Consider the following 23,830-nt stretch of genomic DNA (forward strand, 5'->3'; position numbering starts at 1 on the left):
GGCGAGATGTGAGACCGCTCGCTGCGGGGAGGCGGCACGTTCAGGAACAACATCAACAAACTGCGCGGAGGTTCGCGGTGGCACAGACAGGGGCAGAGGAGGGGGGAGAGAAAAGGGGAAGGGAGGGGGAGAGAAAAGAAAAGCCGACACCCCCCTCCCCATCGGCGCACATCGCCCGGCTCCTGCCTGAGCCCCGGCGGGCCCAGCACAAAGCCCCACTCGCCCGGGGACCGGCCCCCGCTCCCTGCCTCGTACGTCTCAGCTCTTGCTTTTTTGTCTTTTCCTTTTTCTCCTTCAGCTGCACGGGGAGAAAGGCCTCGATTCTTTAGATCAGGGTCCCTGCCAACAAACAAACCAAAGAGCCACGTTTGGTCCCTGAAATAAATAAATGGGGAAGGAAGGGGTGAGGGGGGGGAAAGTTTGGAGAAGAAGGGAGCGCTTAAAGATGTTTATTTACTTTGTAAGTTGTTGCAAAATTTAGGCGGAGATCAAGTTTCATTCGGTCATTCAAATGCTGCAGGCCCAAGGGGGACGTGTGTGCGGGGGGGAAACCCTCCAACTGATTTTCTCATGTGTCAACTTTTCCAAACAAAATAAAAGGAGATGGGGGGGGGGATGGGAGAACCTTTCTCCCGACCCCCACCTCCCTCTCCCTAGAAATAGGCTTTTTTTGGGGGGGGGGGGGGGGAAACACACCAAAAAGCAAGTAAATAAAAAATATAATGAAGAAAAAAAGAAAATATCCGGGGGTCCTTCCCCTTATCGGCCAAAGTGGGGACCCCCTCTCCGGCCCGGCCGGGAGAGGCAGCGGGAGGGAGGTGGCGCGGAGCACCCCGCGCAACCTGCGCGCCGGGCCGCGGAGGGGAGCGCTCTGCGCCGCCGGCTTCGGGCATAGAAACTCAGTGTCCGGGCAAGTGTCGCCCACCCCAGGGTGGGAGGCACTCGCTTCCCCGAGGCCCGAGCGAGGCTCTGGGCTCTCAGCGTGACAAAGGACATCGCAAAGAACGTTTGGGATTATTAATATAATTTTTTTAACCAGGTCACAAACATTTATTAATTTACACCAACGGTGGACAAAATTCTGTTGCCTTTTCCACATCAAATTATTCACAGATTCTTTCAATAAAATAGATATGACGGATGCACAACCAGTGAAGAGTTAACTGGACTCCGCTCATTAGCTCCCGAATAATCTATATACAAATAATTACCAATACACCAAAAAACCCACGCACGGAAGGGGTGGGAAAACGGGGGACAAAAAAGAATAGGATGGGAACTCATCAAACGGATCGGATTTTCTTTAAAACGTGCATTTGAATGTCTCATTGGAAAACAGAAAATGAAAAAAAAAGGAAACAAACAAAAAAGGAAAACAAAAATAAACCGCAGTCCTGAGTTTCACCGACTTTTCTTCTTCTTAAAAATAAAGAAACCCTAAACAGTGCCTTTTCAAACCAAACCCGAAGCTTCAAAGAAACTAAAATAAGATCGAACCATTAAAACGTTTTCTTTGAGAGCAGGGGAGACACGGAAACACATGGCAAAAACCGCCCGGGAGAGAGACTTGCAGGGACGAAAACGGGCTCGCTACAACCGGGAGCGTCTGCAACACCCCGGGGCGCTTTCCCAGGCGATTTTAGGGGACCCTGCGGAAAACCCGCACCTCTCAAAGGAAATGTTTCCGACCCTAAGACCGTTTCTTTCTTAACATTCCCTCCCTCCCCTCTTCAACCCCCCCGCAAGACGTTGCGTGTTCAACCAGCCCAGGTCCCAGCTTAGGTTACGGCCACTTTATAAATACGCTTTGGCGCTTGCGGGACCAAACCGTGTTGTTCTTTCCCCTCTCCCGCCCTCCCGAGGTTTTGGGATTTTTTTTCCCCGAGCAAATAGACACAAACACATTTGGATGCCGCAGAGCCTGGAAATGAAGTAAAAATTAAAAATAAAAATAAAAAAAAAAAAAGGAAATATTTCCTACCTTTAAAACACAACAGGAGGAGATGGGGGAGAAGGGGAGAGGGAAGGGGAGCCAGTTTCGGAGGAGGGGGGAGAGCTGGGAAGGGGCCTTTTGCTTCGCGACTCTCGCCCCCTCCCCGGTCCCCCCCGTCCCCAGCGCACTTTAAAAATGACAGCTGCTCAGGGTTGTGATTTTACTGGTGAAGTTCTGGGCCGGCTGCAGGAGCGGCTCGTGTGCCAGGCTGACCTGGGGCTGTGCCGGGGCCAAGGCGGGGCTGAGCACGGCCAGGACCTGCGCCGGGGGGCCCGCTTGGCCGGCCGGGTAGGGAGCGGCGGGCGCGGCGCTGGGGTTGGTGCTGGGCGGTGGGGGCACGGCCCCCCCGATGATGTTGTCTATGGAAAAAGAGGGCCGGGACGGGTGGTTGGTGCCGGTGCCGCCGCCGCTGCCACCGCCACCGGCGGGCGTGGGGTCCGGCTTCAGGGTCTGGAGGAGGGCAGCGGGCAGGGCGGTGGGGCTCAGCTGGGGGTGGTAGAAGGACTTCCTGCAGTTCAGCTCGCCACCCAGGAAGGAGGGCAGCCCCGAGGCGGCGGAGAAGACGGAGGCGGCGGCGGGAGGCGGCGGAGCCGGTAACGGGCAGTGCGGCGCCGGGAAGGGGAAGGCGCCCGCGGTGCCCCCGGCTCCGCCGCCGGGGTGATGGTGATGGTGGTGGGGATAGCCCTGGAGTTGCAGGCCGTAGTTGTAGCCGTAGGGTCCGTAGGCGAAGCTGGGCAGGAAGGCGGCGGGGTCGGCGGCCCCGGCCCGCAGCAGCAGCTCGGGGTGCGGCGGGTGCAGCTGCTGCTGCCGCTTGAAGCGCTTCCTCCGGCGCAGGAAGCTCCCGTTGTCGAACATGTCGGCGGACTCAGGGTCCAGCGTCCAGTAGTTGCCCTTGCCCGGGTTGCCGGGCTCCCGGGGGATCTTGACGAAGCAGTCGTTGAGGGAGAGGTTGTGGCGGATGCTGTTCTGCCAGGCGGGGAACTTCTCCCGGTAGTAGGGGAAACGCCCGCTGATGAACTCGCAGATCTCGCTCAGCGTCAGCCGCTTCTTGGGGCTCTGCAGGATGGCCATGGTGATGAGGGCGATGTACGAGTAGGGCGGCTTCACCAGCGGGTTCTTTCCCCCCGCGCCGCCGCCGCCGCTGCCCCCTCCGGCGCCCGCGGGCGCCTTCTCCCCGGGTGCGGCGCCTCGGGCACACGCCGGCTCCGAGCCGCCGGCGGGGGAAAGTCGCTCCGGGGACCCCCCCATGCGCGCCTTGGCGGCCCCGCTCCGCGGCAGGGCGAGCCCCAGCGGATCGCCTCCGTCCTCCTCGTCCTCGTCCTCCTCCTCGTCCTCCTCCTCCTCGTCCTCGCTGTACTTGCCCCCATCCTGGGGCGGGCCCACCACGTCGATATCCGCGTCTTCCACCTCGGAGAGCGGCTCTTCCTCCGGGGAGCGCTCGGACATGATCCCGCAGCCGCCGCCGCCGCTGCTGCTGCCCAAAGTCATTGTTGTGCGGCCGGGGCGGCCGGGGCCGGGCTCCCCCCCCCACCTAGCGGCGGCTCCCGGGATGGGCCCGGGGCCGTGCCGGAGGGCTGCGGCCGCCGCTGGGACTCCGCGCCCCGGCGCCGCCGCTCCGCGCCCCGCTCGCCGCGCCGCTGCTGGCGGGGCCGCGGCTGGGCTGCGGGGTGGTGGCTAAGGAGGGAGGGGCAGCGAAGGGGCGCGGGGCGGGGGGGAGGGACGGGGAGCCCAGAGGCTGGGCAGGGAGTCTGGGAGCAGCGGTAATAAATAATAGTAATAATGATAATAAAAGGAGAGAAAAAGGAAAAAAATAAAGGAAAAGGGGAAAAAAAAAAGTCGGGGTTGCGGCGGCTCCTTGGCTATGCTGAAGGGAGGGAGGGGGAAGGAGGGAAAGAGGGAGGGAGGGGCGGGGGAAGAGGGAGGGGGGAGGGCAGAAGTTGGGAAGGCGGCTCCCCCCTCCCCACCCCTCCCGAGCTGGGACCCGATGGAAACGCTCCCACTCTGCGCCTCCTGCCAGCGCTCCCCAGGCCTTTATACGGCCGCCCCGGCATCACGTGGCGCCCGCCGCAGCCTCCGCGGGTCCCGGTGAGGGGCTGCCAGGCCCGACCCGGATCCCATGGGAGCGCGGCCCCCGTCCGGGCAGGGATGCTTTCGAGGAAAGGCGCTGCCCGCTCCGCCGGCGTTCGGATGCTCCGGCTACGCCTGGAGCCGGCTGCAGCTGCAAGGGGGTCGGCGCTGGATAAAGCTTTCCCCTCCCTGTCCCGAGTGGAGGCTCGCAGGGCCCTTTTCCTGCGGGATGGGGCGGCCGTCTCCCTCCGCCCGGGGCCTGCGGAGGGTCCCTTCCCGCCTGATGGTTGCCCACTCCGGGGCTGGAGACCCTCAATCCGCCAGGGGCGAGCCCTCGGTACCCTTGAATGGTCGTGTGAATTTGGGGATCTCTGCTCCCCTTCTCCACCCGCTCACATCACCGACACCTCACTGAGTCCGGAGCAGCCATCCTGGAGACTTGCCTTCCCCGAGGGCTCCCACGGGCCCGCACCCGCGGAAGGGATGCTGCCGCCTGGCAGGTGCGGGATGGAAGGCAGGGAGCAACGCGTGGCCAAGCCTCCCTCCCCTCACGAATAAACTATAGCTAAAGCTGTGCGTGTCCGCGGGTGCTGGAATGGCATCCGCGTCCCGCATCCCTGGACGGGGCGGGCTCGGCCGGGTACCGCTTTCCGAGGTGGCCCAACCGCAGCTCGGCCAGGCCCCAAAGACGGGGAATCTCCTCCGGCCTCGGGTTCTCCTCTCTGCCGTTTTCCTACCGTCGCTCCCCCTGAGGTGCAGCATCCACCGGTGGCTGGCAGGGAGGTGGCGGGCAGCGGGCACCCGCTGTGCCGCGGGCTGCAGCCGAAGCGGGAGGATTTCCCAGTGACCAGACTCACCCCAGGTCCCCCGGAGCCTCAGCAGTGTCCCCGCTGGTGGCGGAGCTCCCCTGCCAGCCTGCGGCCGCCCCTTCCCAGGGCAAGGCCGAGGCGGCCACCCCGGTGCTGGGCGAAGGACACGGCCACGGCTGCAGCCGCCCACCCCGCACCCCATGGGGTGATTGTGGCAGCCGGTTGTCACTGTCGCTGCCTGGGATACACAGAACCACGCTCGTAGGTTTGGGTTTCCCCCTCCCTTTGAGGCTCCGCGAACACATAGGGATGCCTGAGGAGGGAGGAAGGCGATGGTTTCCTCCAAGGGGAGTGCCAGGGGCAGATCTGCCCCTCCAGGGCCGCGTTCAGCAGTGTGAGAATCTGCGGTGATGAATTGCCAGTCGCTGCCGTTAACAGGTGCGAGCATTTGGTGATAAAATCTCCAGCACTAATACCGGGGAGCCGGGCCAAACAGCTGCGCGGCCCCGCTTCCAAATGCCGGTCACAATTACTCAAACCCTAACGACTCGGTCCACAGGCTCGCCAAGTTCGGGGGGACCCCGAGGAGTGGGCAGGAGCGGCCGGAGCTTCTCCAGTACATCTCCGGTTGAAGCAGCTATTTCAGAGCCTCTGAGCGGTCCCAGTCGCATCCTCCTCCCTCACCGCCAAGGCTGTGATCGGGGAGGATTTTTCGACAGGAGGGGGGTAAATAGGTGAATAACGGGGTTGAGAATGTTTCGGGAAGGTGGGGATTCTGTCCCGCAGGCGTGTGTCAGGGCCGGTGGAGCTTCCCTAAGCTCTTTCACTTTTATACTCTCCCGATGCTGATAACCTACTTTTGCAACACATACACATACACCTCCCACTCATATGTGTATATATATGTATTCAGCTATATATATTTGCATTTATGTATATTTTTTATATATTTTTCTTATATATATAAATATAATAAGCTAACATGGATAAGTGCTTCGGAAAAGCCGCATCTTTCCTACAGACTTCATTTTAAACTCTCCGTTCATCAGCCCCGCGGAAGGGGCGATGGGAAGAACAAATGGAAGAGAGCGAGGAGGGAAAAGACCCGAACCGCTTTCCATTTTTATTAAGTAAAATAATAGTTATGCCTCCCCTACATAAACGAAAGTGTCATAAAAAATTCCGAAGCAGCTGCCAGAGATTTCGACCACACACACAACGGGGCGATTGAATTTCCACTTGGTGCATTTCGTGGCAGCGAGGAACCGCCGGGAGCTGCGCCTTGTGCCTCTGCAGGGAGGCGAAAGGGAAGGGCAGGAGGGTAGCAAACGCCCTGGGGGATGCCCCTCAGCCCCTCCGCGCCCTGGGGGCAGGGCAGCTGCATCTCAGTCGCTCTGCCTGGATGTTGGTCCCGCACTGTTCGAAGTGAAACAGATGTAGGTGCCTGCCTCCTGGAGTATGATTCCCTCATCCTTCCCTGCCCCGGCTGCCGGTTTCCCCCTGCCTGCAAAGGGGGAGCCGCCGGCAACTGAGGTTTGGGATTGTGTGTGCTTGCCGCTGTACTCATGGGCATCGGGATCTCGATGAACCCGAAAATGAAGGGGGGAGGGGGTCGATTCAAGGCTGCTACTGATGGGATGCGGTCGGTGCCTTGTCCCGCTCCCGCGTGAGCCTTCCCCCCCGCCCCGCAGCATCGCACATCCAGAGCCATAGCAGCTCGAGAAATAGTATGTCCCTATCAGCCACCATCCACACGATTCCTGCCTGTTTCAAAGCAAAATATCGTTCCCGTTAAAGTCGGGAACAACCCTAAAAAAGAAACGACAGGGAATGAGTCCCGGTCTCTCCATCTGCGAGCGGCTCCCGTTCGCCGAGGCTGTGTTATCCGCGGCTCTGCCACGCAAGACCGGCTGCAGAAACAAATCAAAACGAGAAAAAGGACCTAAACTACACCCGTCCCGAAATTATTTAGGAAAGGGAAACTTTGGGCTGAAACAAACCAGATGGTCGGATCCCAGACACGTACTCACACACACACACACTCCCGGCCGTGCACACGCACACGGAGCGCGGGGCGAGTTTTAAATCACGGGTGTGTATGCCGGGATAAGAAAAGATGCGGTGTCCCGAAAAAGCAACTTGATCGATCTACCCGAAAGGGTTGCCTTGTCATCATCCCACTGTTCCCAGGGCAGGGAGGGAAGCGGTTTTCTTTAGGCAGATTTTTAATGCTTTCCTCTCTGAAGGGTTTCATTACAGACAGCCTGGCTTCCCGTCTCCCGTTTTAACCCGATCCTGCTTTACATTTCACGTTAAACTGCGGTATCAAACGTGCGTGGGGCTGAGAGCTGGCGGGGTGCCGAGAGCCTCCAAAAACTCTGAAAAGTAGGGGGAAAAAAAAAACCAAGCCGCAGATTAAAGGCCATCAGCCGATCAGGATTGTTTCCCCCTCTCCTTTAAATTGACTTTGTCTATCCCGCCTGTCTTAATGAGGGGTTTGATGCAGGCGTGTAGGAAGGGCGTTTGGACGCCCTACAGCAGGTGGATCCCCCCAGTGTTCCTGTGCTCCCGCTCCTTGGGAGCAACGTGGGAGCGGCTCGGAGCCCCTGCAACCTGCAGAACGGCCGCAACGATCAGGCACAATTCTTTATCCACGGGGAAAAGCTTACTCCCTGCCTACCCCAGAGACTGTTATCGCCGGGATGATGGTAGAAGGGAGGGCAGGACACCGACCCCGGTGTACGGAGGGGTGCGATCGCTGGCTCCCGCCCTGGTACTGGCCATGTTCCCCCCTAATGCAGCTGGTCTTGGCCGGAGCATTCCCGTCGCTGGGCTTTATCTGGGGCAAAGCCCGGGGAAGGGCAGAATCGGGCCCTGCGGTGTTTCCGAGCGCTGCCTTGGGCAATGTGGGGGGTTTAGCTCCAGCCCAGCCGACGTTGCTCCCAGATGCTTCCAAATGATCTGCTGGTTTTGTGATACATAATCGTTCTTGTTTCCTCTGCTGAGCAGCATCTAAATTCGTTTATTCTGATGAGAACCGCATCTACAAGTCCCCCAAGGCTCAGCAATGGATTTTTCTGTATTACCTCGTTATCAAGCTTGGCTGACCTCTACCTTCTCTGAAAACATGAACGAGACAGACCTGCTGCTGCCTGGGCTGCCCCAGGGGGCTCTTTTTCCACTTATGTGATTTCCTTTGATATTATTTCTCTTCTTTCCATACCCAAGGCTCAGACCTTCAGTGCTCCCTGCAGTTCAACCTTTTTTCCAGCCCCGTACCACCAGCTCCCAGTTTGCAAAGATCAGTTTGCAGCCTGCACACCACCAAGAGCTCCCAGCACAGGGAGGTTACTGGGAATGGTGGTGCCAGATAGTGCGAGATGTATGAAATTCCCAGTCTGGAAACCACTGGAGCCAAGTGCTTCTATTCACCCGTGCAGCGCTCAGATGTTGGACAGCTCGGTTTGGTTGACCCGGTTTTTCAATGCAGGTGTTTCAAACCCCACCCCAGAAAAAGGCCTGGATTTCAAGGGAGAATTTTCCCAGACACCCTATGTGCGTGGCTGAACCCCATGAGAACAAGCACCTGTGTCTTTCCTGCTCTTCAGATGAGCGGGAAATTCCTCCTATACACATCCATTTAGGACCTTGGGTTTGGGCTTGCTTTATTTAAAATCTGTATTTGCTGCTTTCCATTCATAACCGATCCCATCCCGCATGGATTTGAAGCCCAGCAAGCTCACACTCAGGATAATACTCAAATGATTAACTCTGGCTTGGTATAAGCTGTTTTTTCATGTGACATGAAAAGAGATGGATACACACACTTACATGAGTGAGGGGAACACAAGCCATAAACCACCAGGTGCACTTTTGAGACTCACCAAAGCCAGCTATCCTGCTTGCCATAAAAAACACATTAGCCAAAGGCTGATGCATGTGGAAGGCAATTATGCTCTGACACATGGCAACGAGTACAGAACAGCCTGGTAACTGTGCCTACCACACAAGGAAAAATATCCCTGCGAAAACAAGTCTGCTAAGTAACTTCTTTCTCTCTTAAATCCCTGAAATTAAAAGAGAGGAATTCTTTGGGGGTGGTGGGAGATAGATGTCTGAGGGAATCAGATTTTCCAAAAGTGGGTGCACCAGTGCAAGAACCCAAGTAGATGTCCAGATTCACAAGAGTGTAGAAACTCGTGATGAAGTTTCAGAGCCCCAAGTTTTCCATGTCAGCATCTGATCATGCCAAACGTGCCCAGGAAATCCCTGCTGCTGAGTTCTCTGCATTCAACAGCTGAGCAGTCACAATGCCCAGCTCACCCACTGAGTTTGCAGAAGTCCACTTCTGCCAGAAACATCACCTGAGCACCCTCAGCTTGGGGGCCAGGAGCAGTATAGGAGAAATATAGAATATAAGAGAAAGGGGTTTCAAATATGGAAATTACAGAGAAGGTGGAAAAGTAACGGAATATCATTTCATAGGGACAATTTCCAGTCTTTTGAGGATTTGACTCCTTTATATTCTTTTCCTGCATGTAGTAAATGGCTGGGGATAGGAGCAGTTGCATCTGGAAGTATGCAGCAATCTCCAGCTGGAGATCAGGTTGGGGTGAATCTGCTGTATCCTTATAAAAATCAGCCCTGCACATACATGCTGATACATACAGATCTGCCTTGCAAAGAGGTTCCTAGATATATTTTGCCTCCTGACCTCAAATAAGTCTGCACAGGAATATATCACAGGGCTCCTTTTCTCTGTTCCCATCTTGGGAAGGAGCTGAATAAACAGAGGCAACATGAAATGTGAGGGGGCAGGTGAAGTATCTCACCCATGCAGAGCAGAAGCAGAACCAAACCCCTTTACTCTATCATTTTTATCTAGTGAAGGACAGACAGGTAGGAACAATATCAGATAAGGCATCACTGTAATAAACTGAAGCTGAATCTGCACAGAGGGGTGACTCTTGGCTTCATTGCTGATGCCAGTTCCTTCACTGCATCACCATCGGGTCACAGTTTCATCCCAGAGCTTGACTTCAGCACTTCCACACCCCAGCAGCTCCTTTCTTGAGGTCCAGGACCGGAATCTAATCCCTGATTTGTCCTTGGGACACAGAGCCCTGGCACAATCCAGGCTGCCTTTGTGGCAGCACCAGTGTGGCTGCAAGGGACAGTTCTCCATCTCTATAAAATATGTGCTTTGCAGTGCACACTAGGGAAAAAGAGCACACAAGAAACCCATCCCCAGCCTCTCCAGGCAGGTGTCAACTTCTCCTGCCCCTTTCTTCAAATCATCAGAAGAAGCTGTCGCCCTGAGCTGCACAGAGGCAAGAGAGGGGAAGCCTGTCAGCACACAGATTAAGGTTAATCCAGCCACTCTAGGGGTGTTGAGGCTGCATGTATACACACAACTCGCCTTCTTTCACTGGCTGCAGGTGAGCCTCTGTTTATTCTTGCTGGGAAGAGGAAGCTACATCACTCGGATGGAACAAACAATACTGAGGGCTGCTGAAGGAAAGGATGATGTTTCACATCTGGCTTTACATTACTGGGAGAGACCTGATTTCTGCAGGAGAAGACACAGCATCACCCAACCATCTGAATCTCACAAACACTCATTACAAAATGCCTCTTTTCTTATTAGCATTTTCCAGGCTTCTGCACAGTTTAGATATTGAGCCTTAAAACTGTGTTATAAGAGGTTGTAAGTTAACTGCTCCCCGAAAATACATCGCTGGGGTCCTGCGGGGGAAGCAGGCTGGTGGGCTTCCCTCCCAGCGCAGAGATACGCGTGCCATCTAGAGGAAATCCCCTTTATTGCCAGGACTGGCGGCTGAAAATTATCCAATAAAGCATAATTAACCTCTGGCTCCAGGGAAAATCCTTCATCCGTGCGCTGCTGCTCCTGGCTGCCGCACAGGCATGCTGCAGTGCGCTGAGGACGCACCAAGGCATCGGGGTGGCTTCTGAAGGTCCCAAGCACTTGGAGGCCATGTGAGCCCACACTGGGACACACTGGCCTGTCCCTTCTCCATAGGTGATGTCAGCTGTCCAGACCTCCTGGTATGGGCATTTGGATGTAAAGAAAGAGAAGGAAATATGAGTGTTTCCATAACACATGCTCTTTGCCATGTCTGCCTCTGAGAAAGGTAAGGAGACTGCACATAAGGATAAGGCTGTATATACTATATAATGCCCTCCAGTGGCTGCTAGCAGCAGTCCTGGACCTATGGGTGCCAATGTCAGAATTAGGTGATGGCCCTGGTGCACTAAGGGAGACAGTGACAAGGTCATCTCCTCAACCAGCAGCTCCCACTCTGTGGAGCACAGCCCTGAAGAGCCCTGGGGGCTCTGCAGTGCCAATGGGGGTTTGGCCTCCTGGGGGGTAGATCCATGTGTCCACTCATTTTTCCTAAGGAAAAATCTCCTTCATGTCTAACTTCCCAGGCTGGACTGCTCTCTTACACTGCTGCTGTCATGGTCACCCCTATCCAAATATTCAGGCATGGTTGTAGGTCTGGGTCACCATAGTCCTCATACCCTCCTTTGGTCAGAGGCAGTCCACTGAAGCCCACAGCATCCATACCTCACACCTCCCACTATTTCTCTTTCTACCACCACCAGTGAATAGAACAGCTGCTGTCACCAGCACAAAGCTGTTGTCTCACTAATAAAAACAAATCCTTCCAGCCCTAAAGATAATTGAAAAACAGTGATCTAGATCCAAGCAGGGGGACAAGTGCTACTGCCCAGCAGGGAGCTGTCTTGTAAAAATGGGAATGCTTGCAAATAAAAAACCTTCAGAAATGGAGAAAGAGCACGGAAGATCCCACATGAGAGAAACCTTATTCTGCAGCAAAAGCAGGTGCCTGCTTAAGCAAAGGCTGTTTGGAGAGGAGCTGCAGTTGCATTGGTTTGCTCATGTTATGGAGGATTTTTCAACATTTTCTCTCATTTTTTTACAAGGATTTTTTTTTCTGCTTTCATCACCATTTCAGAAGCTCCCTAAGATGCTGCTCCCTGAGGCCCCTAGGCAAGGCTGAACCCTAGCAACATCTGCAGCACATTTTCCTTTTAACAATGAGCCTGTATCCATTCTGCACCCTTCTCACCTTCTCCCTCAAACTTACGGGCTCTCAGGCCCAATTCCTAACTAATTTCTTGGAGATACTGCTCTCACCACCCGCACAGCTTTTGTTCCCCCTGCTCCATGGCAGCAAGGGAAGACATGGATGTCCCCATGGCTCATCACAGCCGCTTGCCACTAATGCGGAGCAAAGAGATTTGCAGCATTGCCCTAGGAGCTTCTACACTTTATAGGTCTCTTATTTCCTGTCATTACCAAGAAGAGCCTAGTTGTAATAAAAATCTGGGCTCTGATCCTACAAACACTTATGCCTGAGCTTAACTCTAAGCACGTGAGCCGTCAAAGGGGACTATTCATGTGCTTAAAATTTAAGCATGTGCTTAAGCATCTGTAGGCCTGGAGTCTGTCAGTGTGGGGATTTGTCCCTTAAGCCCATATTCTGGGTCATTATCCTTTTCATGTCTCCTCTGGCATCTCAGAAGATGCTTCAAAGGGGAATTTTCAAGTTCTTCAATAAACTTTGCCTTCCCAAGCAGCCTGGATTCTTGCCTATTCTGTGGGGCAATTCTCCTCCATTGCCTCCCCTCCCCCTGTTAGTGATAATCCTGTGCTATTTCATGCTTGGCCAAACAATTAAGCCCTCTTGCTGCTTGGCTCTGTCTTTGTTATGTATAATTGTTCCAAATAATTAGCCACTATTGCATGCTATTCTGAAACTACTTTGTATTGCATTTATACTTAGAGGGTGAGCATCAGCTTGGGAAGAATCCAAGCAGCAGACAGCCGTGGAAAGAAAGGGCTTCGAGCCGGGGGAAGATGGATACAAGCTTAAACCAACACTGCGGATAACCTAACAATAAGTAACCAGCCACGAGTAAATGTTGCTTGGAGGGGGTCTGCGGCTGGTGGGGTCTGGGCAGGAGAGCTGAGGTTGGGCTATGGGGTCTTTGGACAGGGTGTCACCTGGCTGCCACCTCGTGGGTGCTGGCTACAGTGCAAGAGGCAAAAACCTGTACTTCCATCACTTCCATGGCGACCTGAAGGAGCATCTTGGCCAAGTGGCTGATTTTGCCATCTCTGGACAATGTAGGAAATGGGTAGATGTGCTGGGAGGTGTTTGGGGTCTGGCAAAACGTTCCCTAATTGTGTCTTTGGGATGGCAAAACTTGCTGTTTCTTGAGGGTAAAGGCTCCAAATGATGAGATCAGTTAAGCAGCCTTCTGTTTTCCCACCAGCAAACACAACCTTTTCATGAACAAGAGCTGGAGGGCATGCTCTAAGGAGTTACAGCTCCATGAAAGCATCTTTTCGAAACTGAAAATCTTGTGGTGTAGCACAGTCCCCTTAGCACGACTGCCTCTTGTCTTTCAATCAAGGAACATCTGAATATGTTATAACCAAGACCTGACCTGCACTGGTGGATTAATTCCTCTGCTGAAACCCATGGCCTGCTCTGAGCAAAGAGCCAGGATGGCCAGAGACAGTGTGCTTGGCTGATTTTATGCTTTTTGAGATCCCTTCTCCCCAGCCAGGTTAGGCCACGGAAGCCTCCTGAGATGGATCTACAAGCTCAGTTTGGTTTCTAACACCTGATTAGCAGGAAGAGATTTAGAACTGAGATGTCTGTGGTGCAGATGGAAAGCACCCAAAATGACTGACACAGTTGGGTCCATCCTTTGCAGATGTTGTACTGCTCCTTTTGTCTCAGCAAAGTTGATGCAAATGGAAATGGACTTTTCCCAAGTGCACACATAACACCCTTCCTCCATGCAGCACCCCAAGGTGTCACAAGGCAGGCCTGATTGTTAGTGTTGGGGTGGCACAGTTTGTTAAATACATGCATAAAACCAACTGTTGCAGTGTAACCATACCAGCAGTCCCAGTGGAAAGGCATGGACCTTGGATGCTCTCCCAAGACCTTGCAGGTGTTACTTAGCATTCAGTATTCAGGCTCTGCCACTTTGCTGCTTGACCACAGCCCTGCTTCTTGGGTGCTGTAAGAGTCAGGCCAGCCTGCAGCTCTGCCATTCATATACACAGCACATTTCAAGCACAAAGTCAGGTTGCCAATGAGGCTGGCTGCTGCAGCCAAGTGTTCCTTCACTACTGTCCCCTCATTTCACTGGGAATTACAGGCTCTGAGTCTTGCTATGCTTCCACCTGTTTCCATGTTTTTCACTGTACGGAGAAGAAATGCATGGGGACAGCCAGCATCATCCACCTCTGCATCCTGACCCCAGCAATAGCCTTCAGTGGGTGCATAGCAAGATGGTAAAAGAAGGTATAGCCAGAGAAATCCTTCCTTTCTGAAACCTTCACAGAGTCAGGAATTTGTGGTTTAGGGGTTCCCCAGTCTGGAGGCTGCACCATCCCATCGTGTTTAATAAAGACCCTCACCCCGCTCTCACCCTGACCATATCCCAAGCCTCCACGACATCCTGCCTCCACGGAGCCGTGAACAGAGCAGACCGCAAAAGTCGAGATGATACCGGTATGTGCTAAGATCCACCCCGGGGGCCTGGGCCCATGCCGGGGGCTGGAGCGGCTTCCCAGGGCTTTCCACTGGAGGTCAGTGTTGGCCTGAGCACGGTGTCTGTGCCCCCTCGGGCTATTGAGCCCTGTCATTCCTCTCCCAGGGCAGGGCTGCTCTGGCCCTGTTCAAACACAGCGGCAGCATCACCACCTCCTGCCCGAGTATGACGGACCCACAAGTAAAGGACCCAAATATAGTGTAGCAGAGGTGGGGACAGAGCCCTGATATCTCGATATGTAGCTCAGAGCTTGGGCAGTGCTAACTCCCCGCTGCTAGTTTCTTAAAGCCGGTCTCACCCAGTCCCACTGCACCCACTGCCCATCTCCCCATCAGCTCCTGCCTCAATCTTGACCTCAGACAAACACCACTGACTGGCTTCAAGCCACATATTTGCAAAGGGCAAAGCATTGCATAGAATAGAAGCTGCTTATGGTATAACATTCCCAACACTGGGACTGCTAGTGGGCAGCTGGCAACATCCAGGCAAAATCTAACACTACCAGAGGGACCGACAAGTTCTTCGGGAAATGTGCTTTGACTAAAATTTCAGTTAATGCTGTGTTTGCTTGCAACAGGATGGAAAACACTACTTATAGCTTGGGAATATTGGCTCTTTCTTACTGTTTGTTTTAACCTGTGGGAAAGCAGCAGGAAGGTGGTACACGCATGAGACACGCAGAGCGCTGTCATGTGCAGACAGATGTGGCAGCTTGGTTGGTCCTCCCTGGACGCTCAGTATTTCCCAGAGGAAAATAGGAACCTTTTTCCAAGTGGCAGCTCATTTTGTTTATTTGTTTCTGAAGGTGCAGGCTGAGAGATCTGAATTCAGCCTGATCTTCCCTGAGTAGTTAGACTGTCTTAGCGATAGCCCAGATCACCACCCAAATCTCTTCAGCACTCAGGATCAATTTAAACCCCTGCTTCTGCATCTCAGGGGCTCAAGTTGGAGTATTGTGTACTGGTATACAACAGTATAGTTCTGGTGTCCTCAGCATAATAAGGACACGGAGCTGTTGGATCAAGCCTAGAGGAGGGCCATGAGGATGATCAGGGGACTGGAGCACCTCCCATATGAAGACAGGCTGAGAAAGTTGGGGCTGTTCAGCCTGCAGAAGAGAAGGCTGCGTGGAGACCTCATAGCAGCCTTCCAGTATCTGAAGGGGGCCTACAGGGATGCTGGGAAGGGACTCTTCATTAGGAACTGTAGTGATAGGAACAAGGAGTAATGGGTTAAAACTTAAACAGGGGAAGTTTAGATTGGATATAAGGAGGAAGTCTTTTACTGTGAGGGTGGTGATGTACTGGAATGGGTTGCCCAGGGAAGTTGTGAATGCTCCATCCCTGGCAGTGTTCAAGGCCAGGTTGGGCAGAGCCTTGGGTGACATGGTTTAGTGTGAGGTGTCCCTGCCCATGGCAGGGCATTGGAACTGGATGATCTTAAGGTCCTTTCCAATCCTAATTATTCTGTGGTTCTCTGATTCTAAGCTGGGGCTCTCCCCACCATGGAATGTCCAGAGGAACCCCTTGCCATCATTCTGAAGGGTGATGTTCATTCCACAATCTCTGAGAGTAAAGAAAGTTTTGCTTTTGGCTTTTGTGTAAGACCGAGAGAGCTAAGACTGTCATTACTCAATACTCCCTAAACTCCTCAGATAAAGAGGGGAGGATTTCAAAGGAGACTTTGCTTCACAACTGAAATCTGGGTGATAATTACTCCTGTTTCGTTCAAATCCCTCTTATTCACTAAACAGGGACATTGAAAAGATCCTAAAACACATGGAGGGTTCAGGTATAAACTTTACAAAGCTTAAAACTACTCTGTCCCAGCAAGGCTCATGCTTTACATGACACTTTAATCCTACTCATTTGCTAGATTCACCCTACCTGTAAACAAAGCTTTGAAATGAAAGCTTAGAAGCCTGGTTGGGATACATTAAGTTAACCAAGAAGACACTTTTAAGGCATTAGTTTAATGACAATCACAATACAAGTTGCCAGAAGTTTGTGCATGTGAGGATTAATATCTACAAGAATAAGAAGAAAAGGGGTCTGTTCCCTGTGCTTTCCACCTTGTTTGGCAGCATAAGGCCATGGTGAGGGTGGTTTATTGTTGCTCACATGAGGATTTGGGCTGGGGCTGTCTGGAAGACAGGGAGACACAGGGCTCTGAGGAGATACACAAACCCAACACTGCACACCAGTGTTTGTGACACACCAGGATACATTCATCTGCTCTCTCCAAACTGGGTTTTCAGGGATCCAGTTCACTGCAGTGATTCCTGCTTCATACCAGAGCTCCCCTGGATGAAGAGACCCCTCTTGCACAGGCACTGGGGTGTGGAATGGGTCTCCTGCAGACCCCCCCACCTCTGAGGCTGGGTGCTGCTCTCCAGAGAGCCCTGTGGTAAGAGGATGCAGATGGCTGGGGGACAGGAGCAAGCCACAGCCCAGCCTTTGAGGCACCCTGATCCCCATGGCTCCGCTAGCACTTAACACCCAGAGATGCCAGAAACTTGGAAAGCCATTTCTGACTTCAGCTTCCTGCTCCAGCAGGGCCCCAGGGTGACTGGAGCAGGCTCAGCCTGGCCTGAGACGCCCCAGCTCAGCCATCTCTTCACATGCATCCCACCCAGGCAGAACAACAGCATCTCCTGCACACCCCTTCCACCACCATTGTTTTCCTTTCATGACAGTATTTTATTCTCCCCTACCTCAGCAACTATCCTGCTCATGGTGCAAACCCATCAGAGTCCCAGCCCAACACCCATTAATGCTGGAGAGAAGCTGGCAAACCCAGCAGCTTGGGAATATGTCTGGCTCTGACTGCCTGGATACTTAGACAAGGCTTCAAAAATGCTTAAGTTTGCAAAACATTGCAGGATCAGAACCTGGAAATGAATGTGAGCTGTGACAAGTGTCCTTTCTACTGTCCTTGCAAGTGGTTATTTCAGCATCCCCCCAACATCTACACAGACAGTGTGTTACAGACAGGAATGGCACGCGGTAAACTTTTACTACATAGATCTCTGTCTATGGATGTCTTCTGTAAAGTCCCAAAGTATTAGAAGGGATAAGTTTTTTCACAACACCCATTCTGAGCAGGGCTATCACCAAGGGAGAAGCACACAAGCTACTACTGGAAACAGCGTGAAAGCTGAGGTGAAACTGGAAGGACCAGAGAGAAGACCCAGAGCCCATTGCTCAGCTGAAAGCAGCAGACCAGGGCTAGATCAGTGTTTTAGAGACAGATGAAGCTCCTATTTAAAGAAGGCAAAGAGGAAAAAAGCTTTTTCTTTCCTCCCTACTCATACTAGCCTCAAACACTCTCAGTTTCTACCAACTACATAAGAAAAAAGAATGGAAAACCACCAGCTTCCAAGCTGTGGGCAAAGCTCACTCCTTGAGTACCCGCCTGTACATCCTGCTTTCAGTCATGACCAGCAGACAGGGAATGAGGTGCTCAGTTTGCTCCAAAGCCCAGCTGATATCCAGCTCCCCCTTAAGCAGGAGGAAGATGCAATAAGGACCACAAACTCCTCTGCTTCAGAGAACACCCTTGAAAAATGGGAAAGAATTCCTAGTTGTCATTTTTACCCAGAGGATGCTTAAATTTGAAAAAGCTAAATCCAGGGATGGGGAATTCTGCCTTAAAACCTGGCGAGATCATCTGGCAGGCAGTGCTGTAAATACAGAGCGTCAGCCCGGCCAGTGAACAGGTTGGAATTCTGGTTGATTTTGTTGCCAGGAAGGAAAGCTACGATCTCCTAATGTGATGTGCTAAATCAGCATTTCACCTGTAAGGGATTCCTGGAAGGGAAGATGCATTCCCTGCTATGCAAATGGAAATCATCAAGTCCAGTAAGAGCCGCACAGGCAAGCCTTGCAGGTGATGGGGAGCTTATTTCAGCCTTTGCATGGTTCAGCAGTGGTTAGTTATCATTTGCTGCTTAATAACCCATAATAAAATAGTATCACTATCAATGTAAGACATATAAAGTGTTACAACAACAGCAGGAGTCTGTCTCCCACCAGTTATGAGGTTGAACAATTCCGCTCTCCAAGGTCCAGCCGGAGCCAGAGGAACGGCAGCACTGGGCATGTTGGAAGGAAAAGCTTTATTTTAATAAAGTCTTTTCTAACAATAGAAGTTATTTGTTAAAATAGCAAAAAGAAGCAGTCAGCGTTGGTTTTTTTTTTTCCTACAGGGAAACAAAAATATTAACATCTTAAATATTCATTTAAAATCCAGTGAATTGGTTTAGTGGCTGTTTTTTGTCTTTTTAGTAACTTTCATCCCAGTTGCACAGGAGGAACCCAGGGAAGAAAGCCCATTTGTGAGATAGTTCCTGCAGTTACACCATGCACCCACCTCCTGGGTGTGCTCCTCCTTGCTCCAGAGTTGTCCCGGGGTGCCCTGCTGCAGACAGCATCCCTGGGGTCTGGCTGTGGCGAATGTATACCCCCTGGGCATGGGGAGCCCTGCCTGGCAGACAAAGCCAGAGAGCATCTTTTCCAAGAGGGGTTGGAGCAGGAAAACAGACCACTTTTCCTTCAGCTAAATATAAGCTGAGAAAGAGATGAGTTAGGTTCCCCCATAAGTGCATGTCTGCACACAGCCAGAACCTGGGGACCCCAAACCCCACCACAGCCGATCCCCATGGCAAGGAGAAGTCCGTATGTCCAGAGTTGCCTATGGGAGCTTGGGGCCATCCAGCCAAGCCTCCCTTGACCCCATCACATGTACCGCTCCAGGCCGGCCGGGAAATTGGGCTGCCTCATGTAGGAGTTGCTGGAGCTGAATTGGCCAAGGGATGATGCAGAGAGCCCCAGGAGCTGGTCATTGTGCTCTGCACAGGCTGGGGGCCGCATGGCCGGCAGGGACAGTCTGTTGGGAGCCCCATAGAGCTGCGGGCTGCCTGGTGAGTAGCTGCCCTGTGCCACGGGCAGATGGGGGGGTGAAGCAGCATAGGGGTAAGCCAAGGTGTTAGGGCCAGCCCGGCCCAACAAGCTGGGACTCACAGGCTGCGCCTGAAAGCAGGGAGGCTCAGAGCTGCCGGTGGAGCAGGTAGGAGCCAGCTCAGCCCCAGGCAAGCCCAGTGATGGGTGGCCCAGGTCAGACGGTGGGGAGGGCTGCAGGGCCTGCTGCCCGCTGATGAGGCTGTCGATGCTGAACATCCTGGGATGCTGTGCTGGAGGTGCTGCCCCGGCCGCATAGGGGTGGAAGACAGTGCTGGAGAGCTGGGGGCCATAGCCCGGCGAGCAGAGGGTGTTGGGGTAGGAGGCTGCTGGTGCTGCAGGGCGGCCGGCGGGAGGGGGTGTGAAGGCACTAGAGTTTTGCATGTAGCCGGGGTAGGTGGTGATGTCGGTGCGCTTGAAGCGCTTCCTCCGGCGCAGGAAGCTCCCGTTGTCGAACATGTCCTCTGCGGCCGGGTCCAGCGTCCAGTAGTTGCCCTTGCCGGGGTGGCCGGGCTCCCGGGGGATCTTGACGAAGCAGTCGTTGAGGGTGAGGTTGTGGCGGATGCTGTTCTGCCACTTCTTGGGGTTCTCCCGGTAGAAGGGGAAGCGCTCGGTGATGAACTTGTAGATGCCCCCTAAAGTGAGCTTCCTCTCGGCGGCGTTGGCGATGGCCATGGCGATGAGGGCGATGTAGGAGTAGGGGGGTTTGCCCCTCTGCACCGGCCGCTTCCTGCGGCGGCCACCGGCTGGAGGCGGCGGCTCCTCGGGGGGCGGCGGCGGCGGGGGGCTGCTCCCACCGCCCCGCGGCTCCGGCTTCACCGACGGAGACCCCCGGGGCGGCCCGGGGGAGCCGGGGCTGGCCGCGGCGGCGGGGCTGGGCGCCGGCAGCGTGCCCATGCCTCGCAGGCAGGGGAAGCCGGCCGCGTTCATATAGGGCCCTCGCCTTCCTCCTTCTCGGAGGATGGGGGGGGGGGCTGCGGGTGAAAAAGCCCCCCCAAGGGAAGGGAAGGGGGGAAAGGGAGGGGACGGGGAGGGGGGCAGGCACCGCGGCAGCTCTCAGTGATAGGGACGTCGGTCCTGAGCAGCTTGGCAATATATAGGGCGGTCGCCCCCCCGGAGGGGTGTGCGGTGCCCGGCCCGCCCCGGCCCCTCTCCCCGGCGGGAGGAGGAGGCCCCTGGGGAGGGGTCCTGAATCCCATGGCTAAATCCCCCAGCCTCGCCCCACGGTTCTACCTCGCAGCCATGCCCCCGAGCGGTCCCTCCCCGGGGTTCCCGGGTGGCAGCGCTGCTGCCGGCTCTGCTCCCCGGCCATCTTTTACTTTCTAACTGGTGTTTCCTTCCAGGGGAAAAACTGAACGAAGCGAGTCCCAGATGCCAGGCCGGGGAGAGACTGGTGCGGCAGCGAGCCCCGAGCAGCACAGCAGGTAACCTACCGCCGGGATCTCCCCATAGCTTGGATTTCGTTGTCTTTCTTACCCTGCGAGAAGCGCTCAGAGGCGGGCCCAGCCGGTGGTTTCTCTCCAAAACCAAGCCACTCAGTTTAGTTACTTCGCAGCCTGGTGAGACCTCTTGGCTAAGGAAATCCTGAGAAAACGTTGGTTGGTTTGGTTTTTCTTTTCCCTTAGGAGAAAGGAAAATGGTCCACAGAGCTTGGGGATGCCCGCAAGTACTTCCTGCAGGTTGAGCAAGGGATGCGGGACAGGGATGGTATTTGAGGGGCAGACAGAAGTAGGAATTTCTCTATCACTGGAGAGGGGCTGAACCCATGGCTGAAGGTGAAGGAAGACACGGTCCTCAGAAAGCCCTGCTGGGTTTCAGGGAAAACCTCTTTGGATCTCATCCCACACTCCAGAGCTGGCTGGTAGAATCACAGCCTCCCATCTGCAGTATAAGCCAGTACCAGAACTGGAGTGCTGCTGGCTGCTTTACTGGCACCAAAACAGTCCATGGGCCTTCACACCATCCTCACCCATTGCTGTTGAGCATGTCATCACCTCTGAGACAGATGCCCATCCATGGAGAGGCCAGCCTGAAGCAGGTAGGGGAGCCACTGCATGAAGGTGAGCTGGACAAGCCAGGGGGACTTCCATAGCCAGATCACAACTTTGTATGTAGCTACATGTCTGTGTCCTGAGAGGACAGATGGAAATGTCTATACCATTAATGCAGTAGTAGATCCCTCCATATGGAGTAAAAATCACAGCCTTTACCTCTGTAATTTGGTTGAAAGTACTTCCAATAGCAGAGCAGGATAAAAGTCATTTTTTCACAGAGGTGAGCAGGTGTTCCCGCCATTTTGTACCATCTCCTCCTTTTTTAAACCAAAAACCAAGCCAGCCTTTTGGAAAAGATTCTTCAGCTGTTTAAGCATGTCCTAGTGGTTTTGAATTCACCAACCAGGTCGTTTCCCACCATTGCTCATTCCCCTGTTTGCATCTGCATGTAGTTTTGTTCTTGCTTTATTTTGCCTGTGGATATTTGTGGCTCTTCTTCCATTCCTCAGGGCTCAGGCAGGGAATCGTGGGTCTAACAAAGCCATGTTGGGTCCAGTCCTGGTCTGCTGTTGGTGTAAACTGCTTCATATTCCTTTCTGCTAAATGAGGATAACAACAGGAGTGCAGGCACTGATTGGAGGACAGAGAGCAGGTGAGAAAAGATGAAACAAAGCCTTAGAGACACAGATCCTCAGGGAGAAAAGTATATCAACGGCACAGCAGGGACCCTTTCTTCACTTTGGGAGGGCAGAGGGGAAAACGGATTCATACTTCACACGGAAATTGAGCAAGTACCTGAACGTGGCCAGTTAGTTTCAGTCAGGGGATCCAACTTTTTCACTCACTACAGCAGCACAGATGCCCAAGAAGGGAATCACTGAAGATCACTCTGGGATGCATGGAGAAAATTCCCACCCAAAGGGAGATGGAAACTTTCAGCTCTGCAGGCAGTGGCTGGTGAGATTTTCATGTCAATACAAGGACTTTAATGCATTCTGATCTTGCAAGAATGGGTTTGGGAGGGAAAAGGATTACGGGGTATGAGAGAGGAACTGCTTTTTTCATTCAGTTAAATGAAATAACCCTTGTTTATCGCTCACTTTCTCCTTTTTTATTAGCCTAAACATTGGAAAAAGAGTTGGAAATGAAAACCCAGCAGTACAGCTGGGTCTGGAGCTGCCTGCACCTGAGATCACATCGAATACAGAGACATCTCAGCTGGACAACAGAGTACGAAGACCCAACTGTGTGAAGTGTTTACAGTCCAAGGCCCTGATCTTATGTCATTTTACACGCAGTGGGAGAAGCCCAGGCCCCATCTCGGGCTGGCTGGGAGTCCAGCTGGTGAGCAGTTACTTTAAAGCTGATGGGACCATTCAAATCACTCTCAACTTCACTGGGTTAGGACCCAGATGTCAAACTAGTTTTGACAGGCGGATAAAACAGCGGGATAGAGGCAGGCAGGAAACAAACTGTGTTTTACCATAGAATAAGGAAAGCCAAACCAGACAAACTCAGATTCCCACATATGCTTTCTCACTCAGGGTGCTTTTTCTGGCCCAGGTCTTTTATAAAAAGAGGACTATAATAAAGACGGCTACCAAACAAACACAATCTGGATCTCTCTTTAAAATGAGGTGACAAGGAAGAAATAAATCACATTTACTAAGTATGTGTAAGTCTTGCCAGCATCTGCTGCCTCCTGAATCAGTTCATCCTAATGGAGTATGCAGAATGATTTTCACTGCTTTTTTACCTCCAGTCCCCAAAATGTTTTGCACTAGAACTGCAGCCTCCTCTAAAAATGCCACTTTACAGCATGGGTGAACTTGCCTCACTGCAGAGGAACAGGGGCTGTGCACCCTCAGAGAGCTGCTGTTCCAAGCACTCCATGCACCCAAGCAGGGATTACATCAGTGGTACCCAGCTCACATTTCCAAACTGCTCTTTGCAACCACATGGTTTAGAAAACATGCATTTACTTGGCCAGAAAAAGTAATCTTCTATTGAACTGCATGCAGTATGAAGATAACTTGGTGGGATGTTCACATTCTTTAACAAGGCCATGCTCAGGCACCAGTGTTTTTGCCCTGTCTTGGGTGAAACAGTAGCTGGGTATCTGCACTGGGCAGAGTTGCATTTGGAGCATCCTTGTTTGCAAAGCCCTCCCTTTAGTCATGAAGCAGTATCTCAGTCATCGCTGGGATGTGCAAGGAAGAATAAGACGTGAGAGTCCTGGTTCCTCACTCAAGGGCTTCCAGTGAGCAGTTCAGAGCATCCTCCAGACAGCACTGGTCTCTGAGGGATATTTCAATGATACACCACCTGTTGATGGTGCTCTTAGCGTGGCCCTGAAACAACTAACAACCAAACGTGGGACTTCCAAAT

At 53.3% G+C, this 23,830-nt stretch overlaps 2 protein-coding genes across 2 annotated transcripts; both read right to left on the reverse strand.

Moving 5' to 3' along the window:
* Positions 1 to 1,042: 1,042 nt before the first annotated feature.
* On the reverse strand, positions 1,043 to 3,610 carry FOXD2 (forkhead box D2). Its single transcript, XM_034063955.1, has one exon. It carries the CDS (start codon positions 3,479 to 3,481, stop codon positions 2,123 to 2,125), a length of 1,359 nt encoding a protein of 452 aa, XP_033919846.1. The 5' UTR covers positions 3,482 to 3,610; the 3' UTR covers positions 1,043 to 2,122.
* A 15,503-nt stretch (positions 3,611 to 19,113) lies between these two features.
* FOXE3 (forkhead box E3) lies at positions 19,114 to 20,378 on the reverse strand. Its single transcript, XM_034064211.1, has one exon. The coding sequence runs from the start codon at positions 20,376 to 20,378 to the stop codon at positions 19,227 to 19,229; it is 1,152 nt and encodes a 383-aa protein (XP_033920102.1). The 3' UTR covers positions 19,114 to 19,226.
* Between the last annotated feature and the right edge of the window lie 3,452 nt (positions 20,379 to 23,830).

This window comes from Melopsittacus undulatus, chromosome 6, assembly GCF_012275295.1.
Source record: "Melopsittacus undulatus isolate bMelUnd1 chromosome 6, bMelUnd1.mat.Z, whole genome shotgun sequence".
Taxonomy (NCBI): Eukaryota; Metazoa; Chordata; class Aves; order Psittaciformes; family Psittaculidae; genus Melopsittacus; species Melopsittacus undulatus.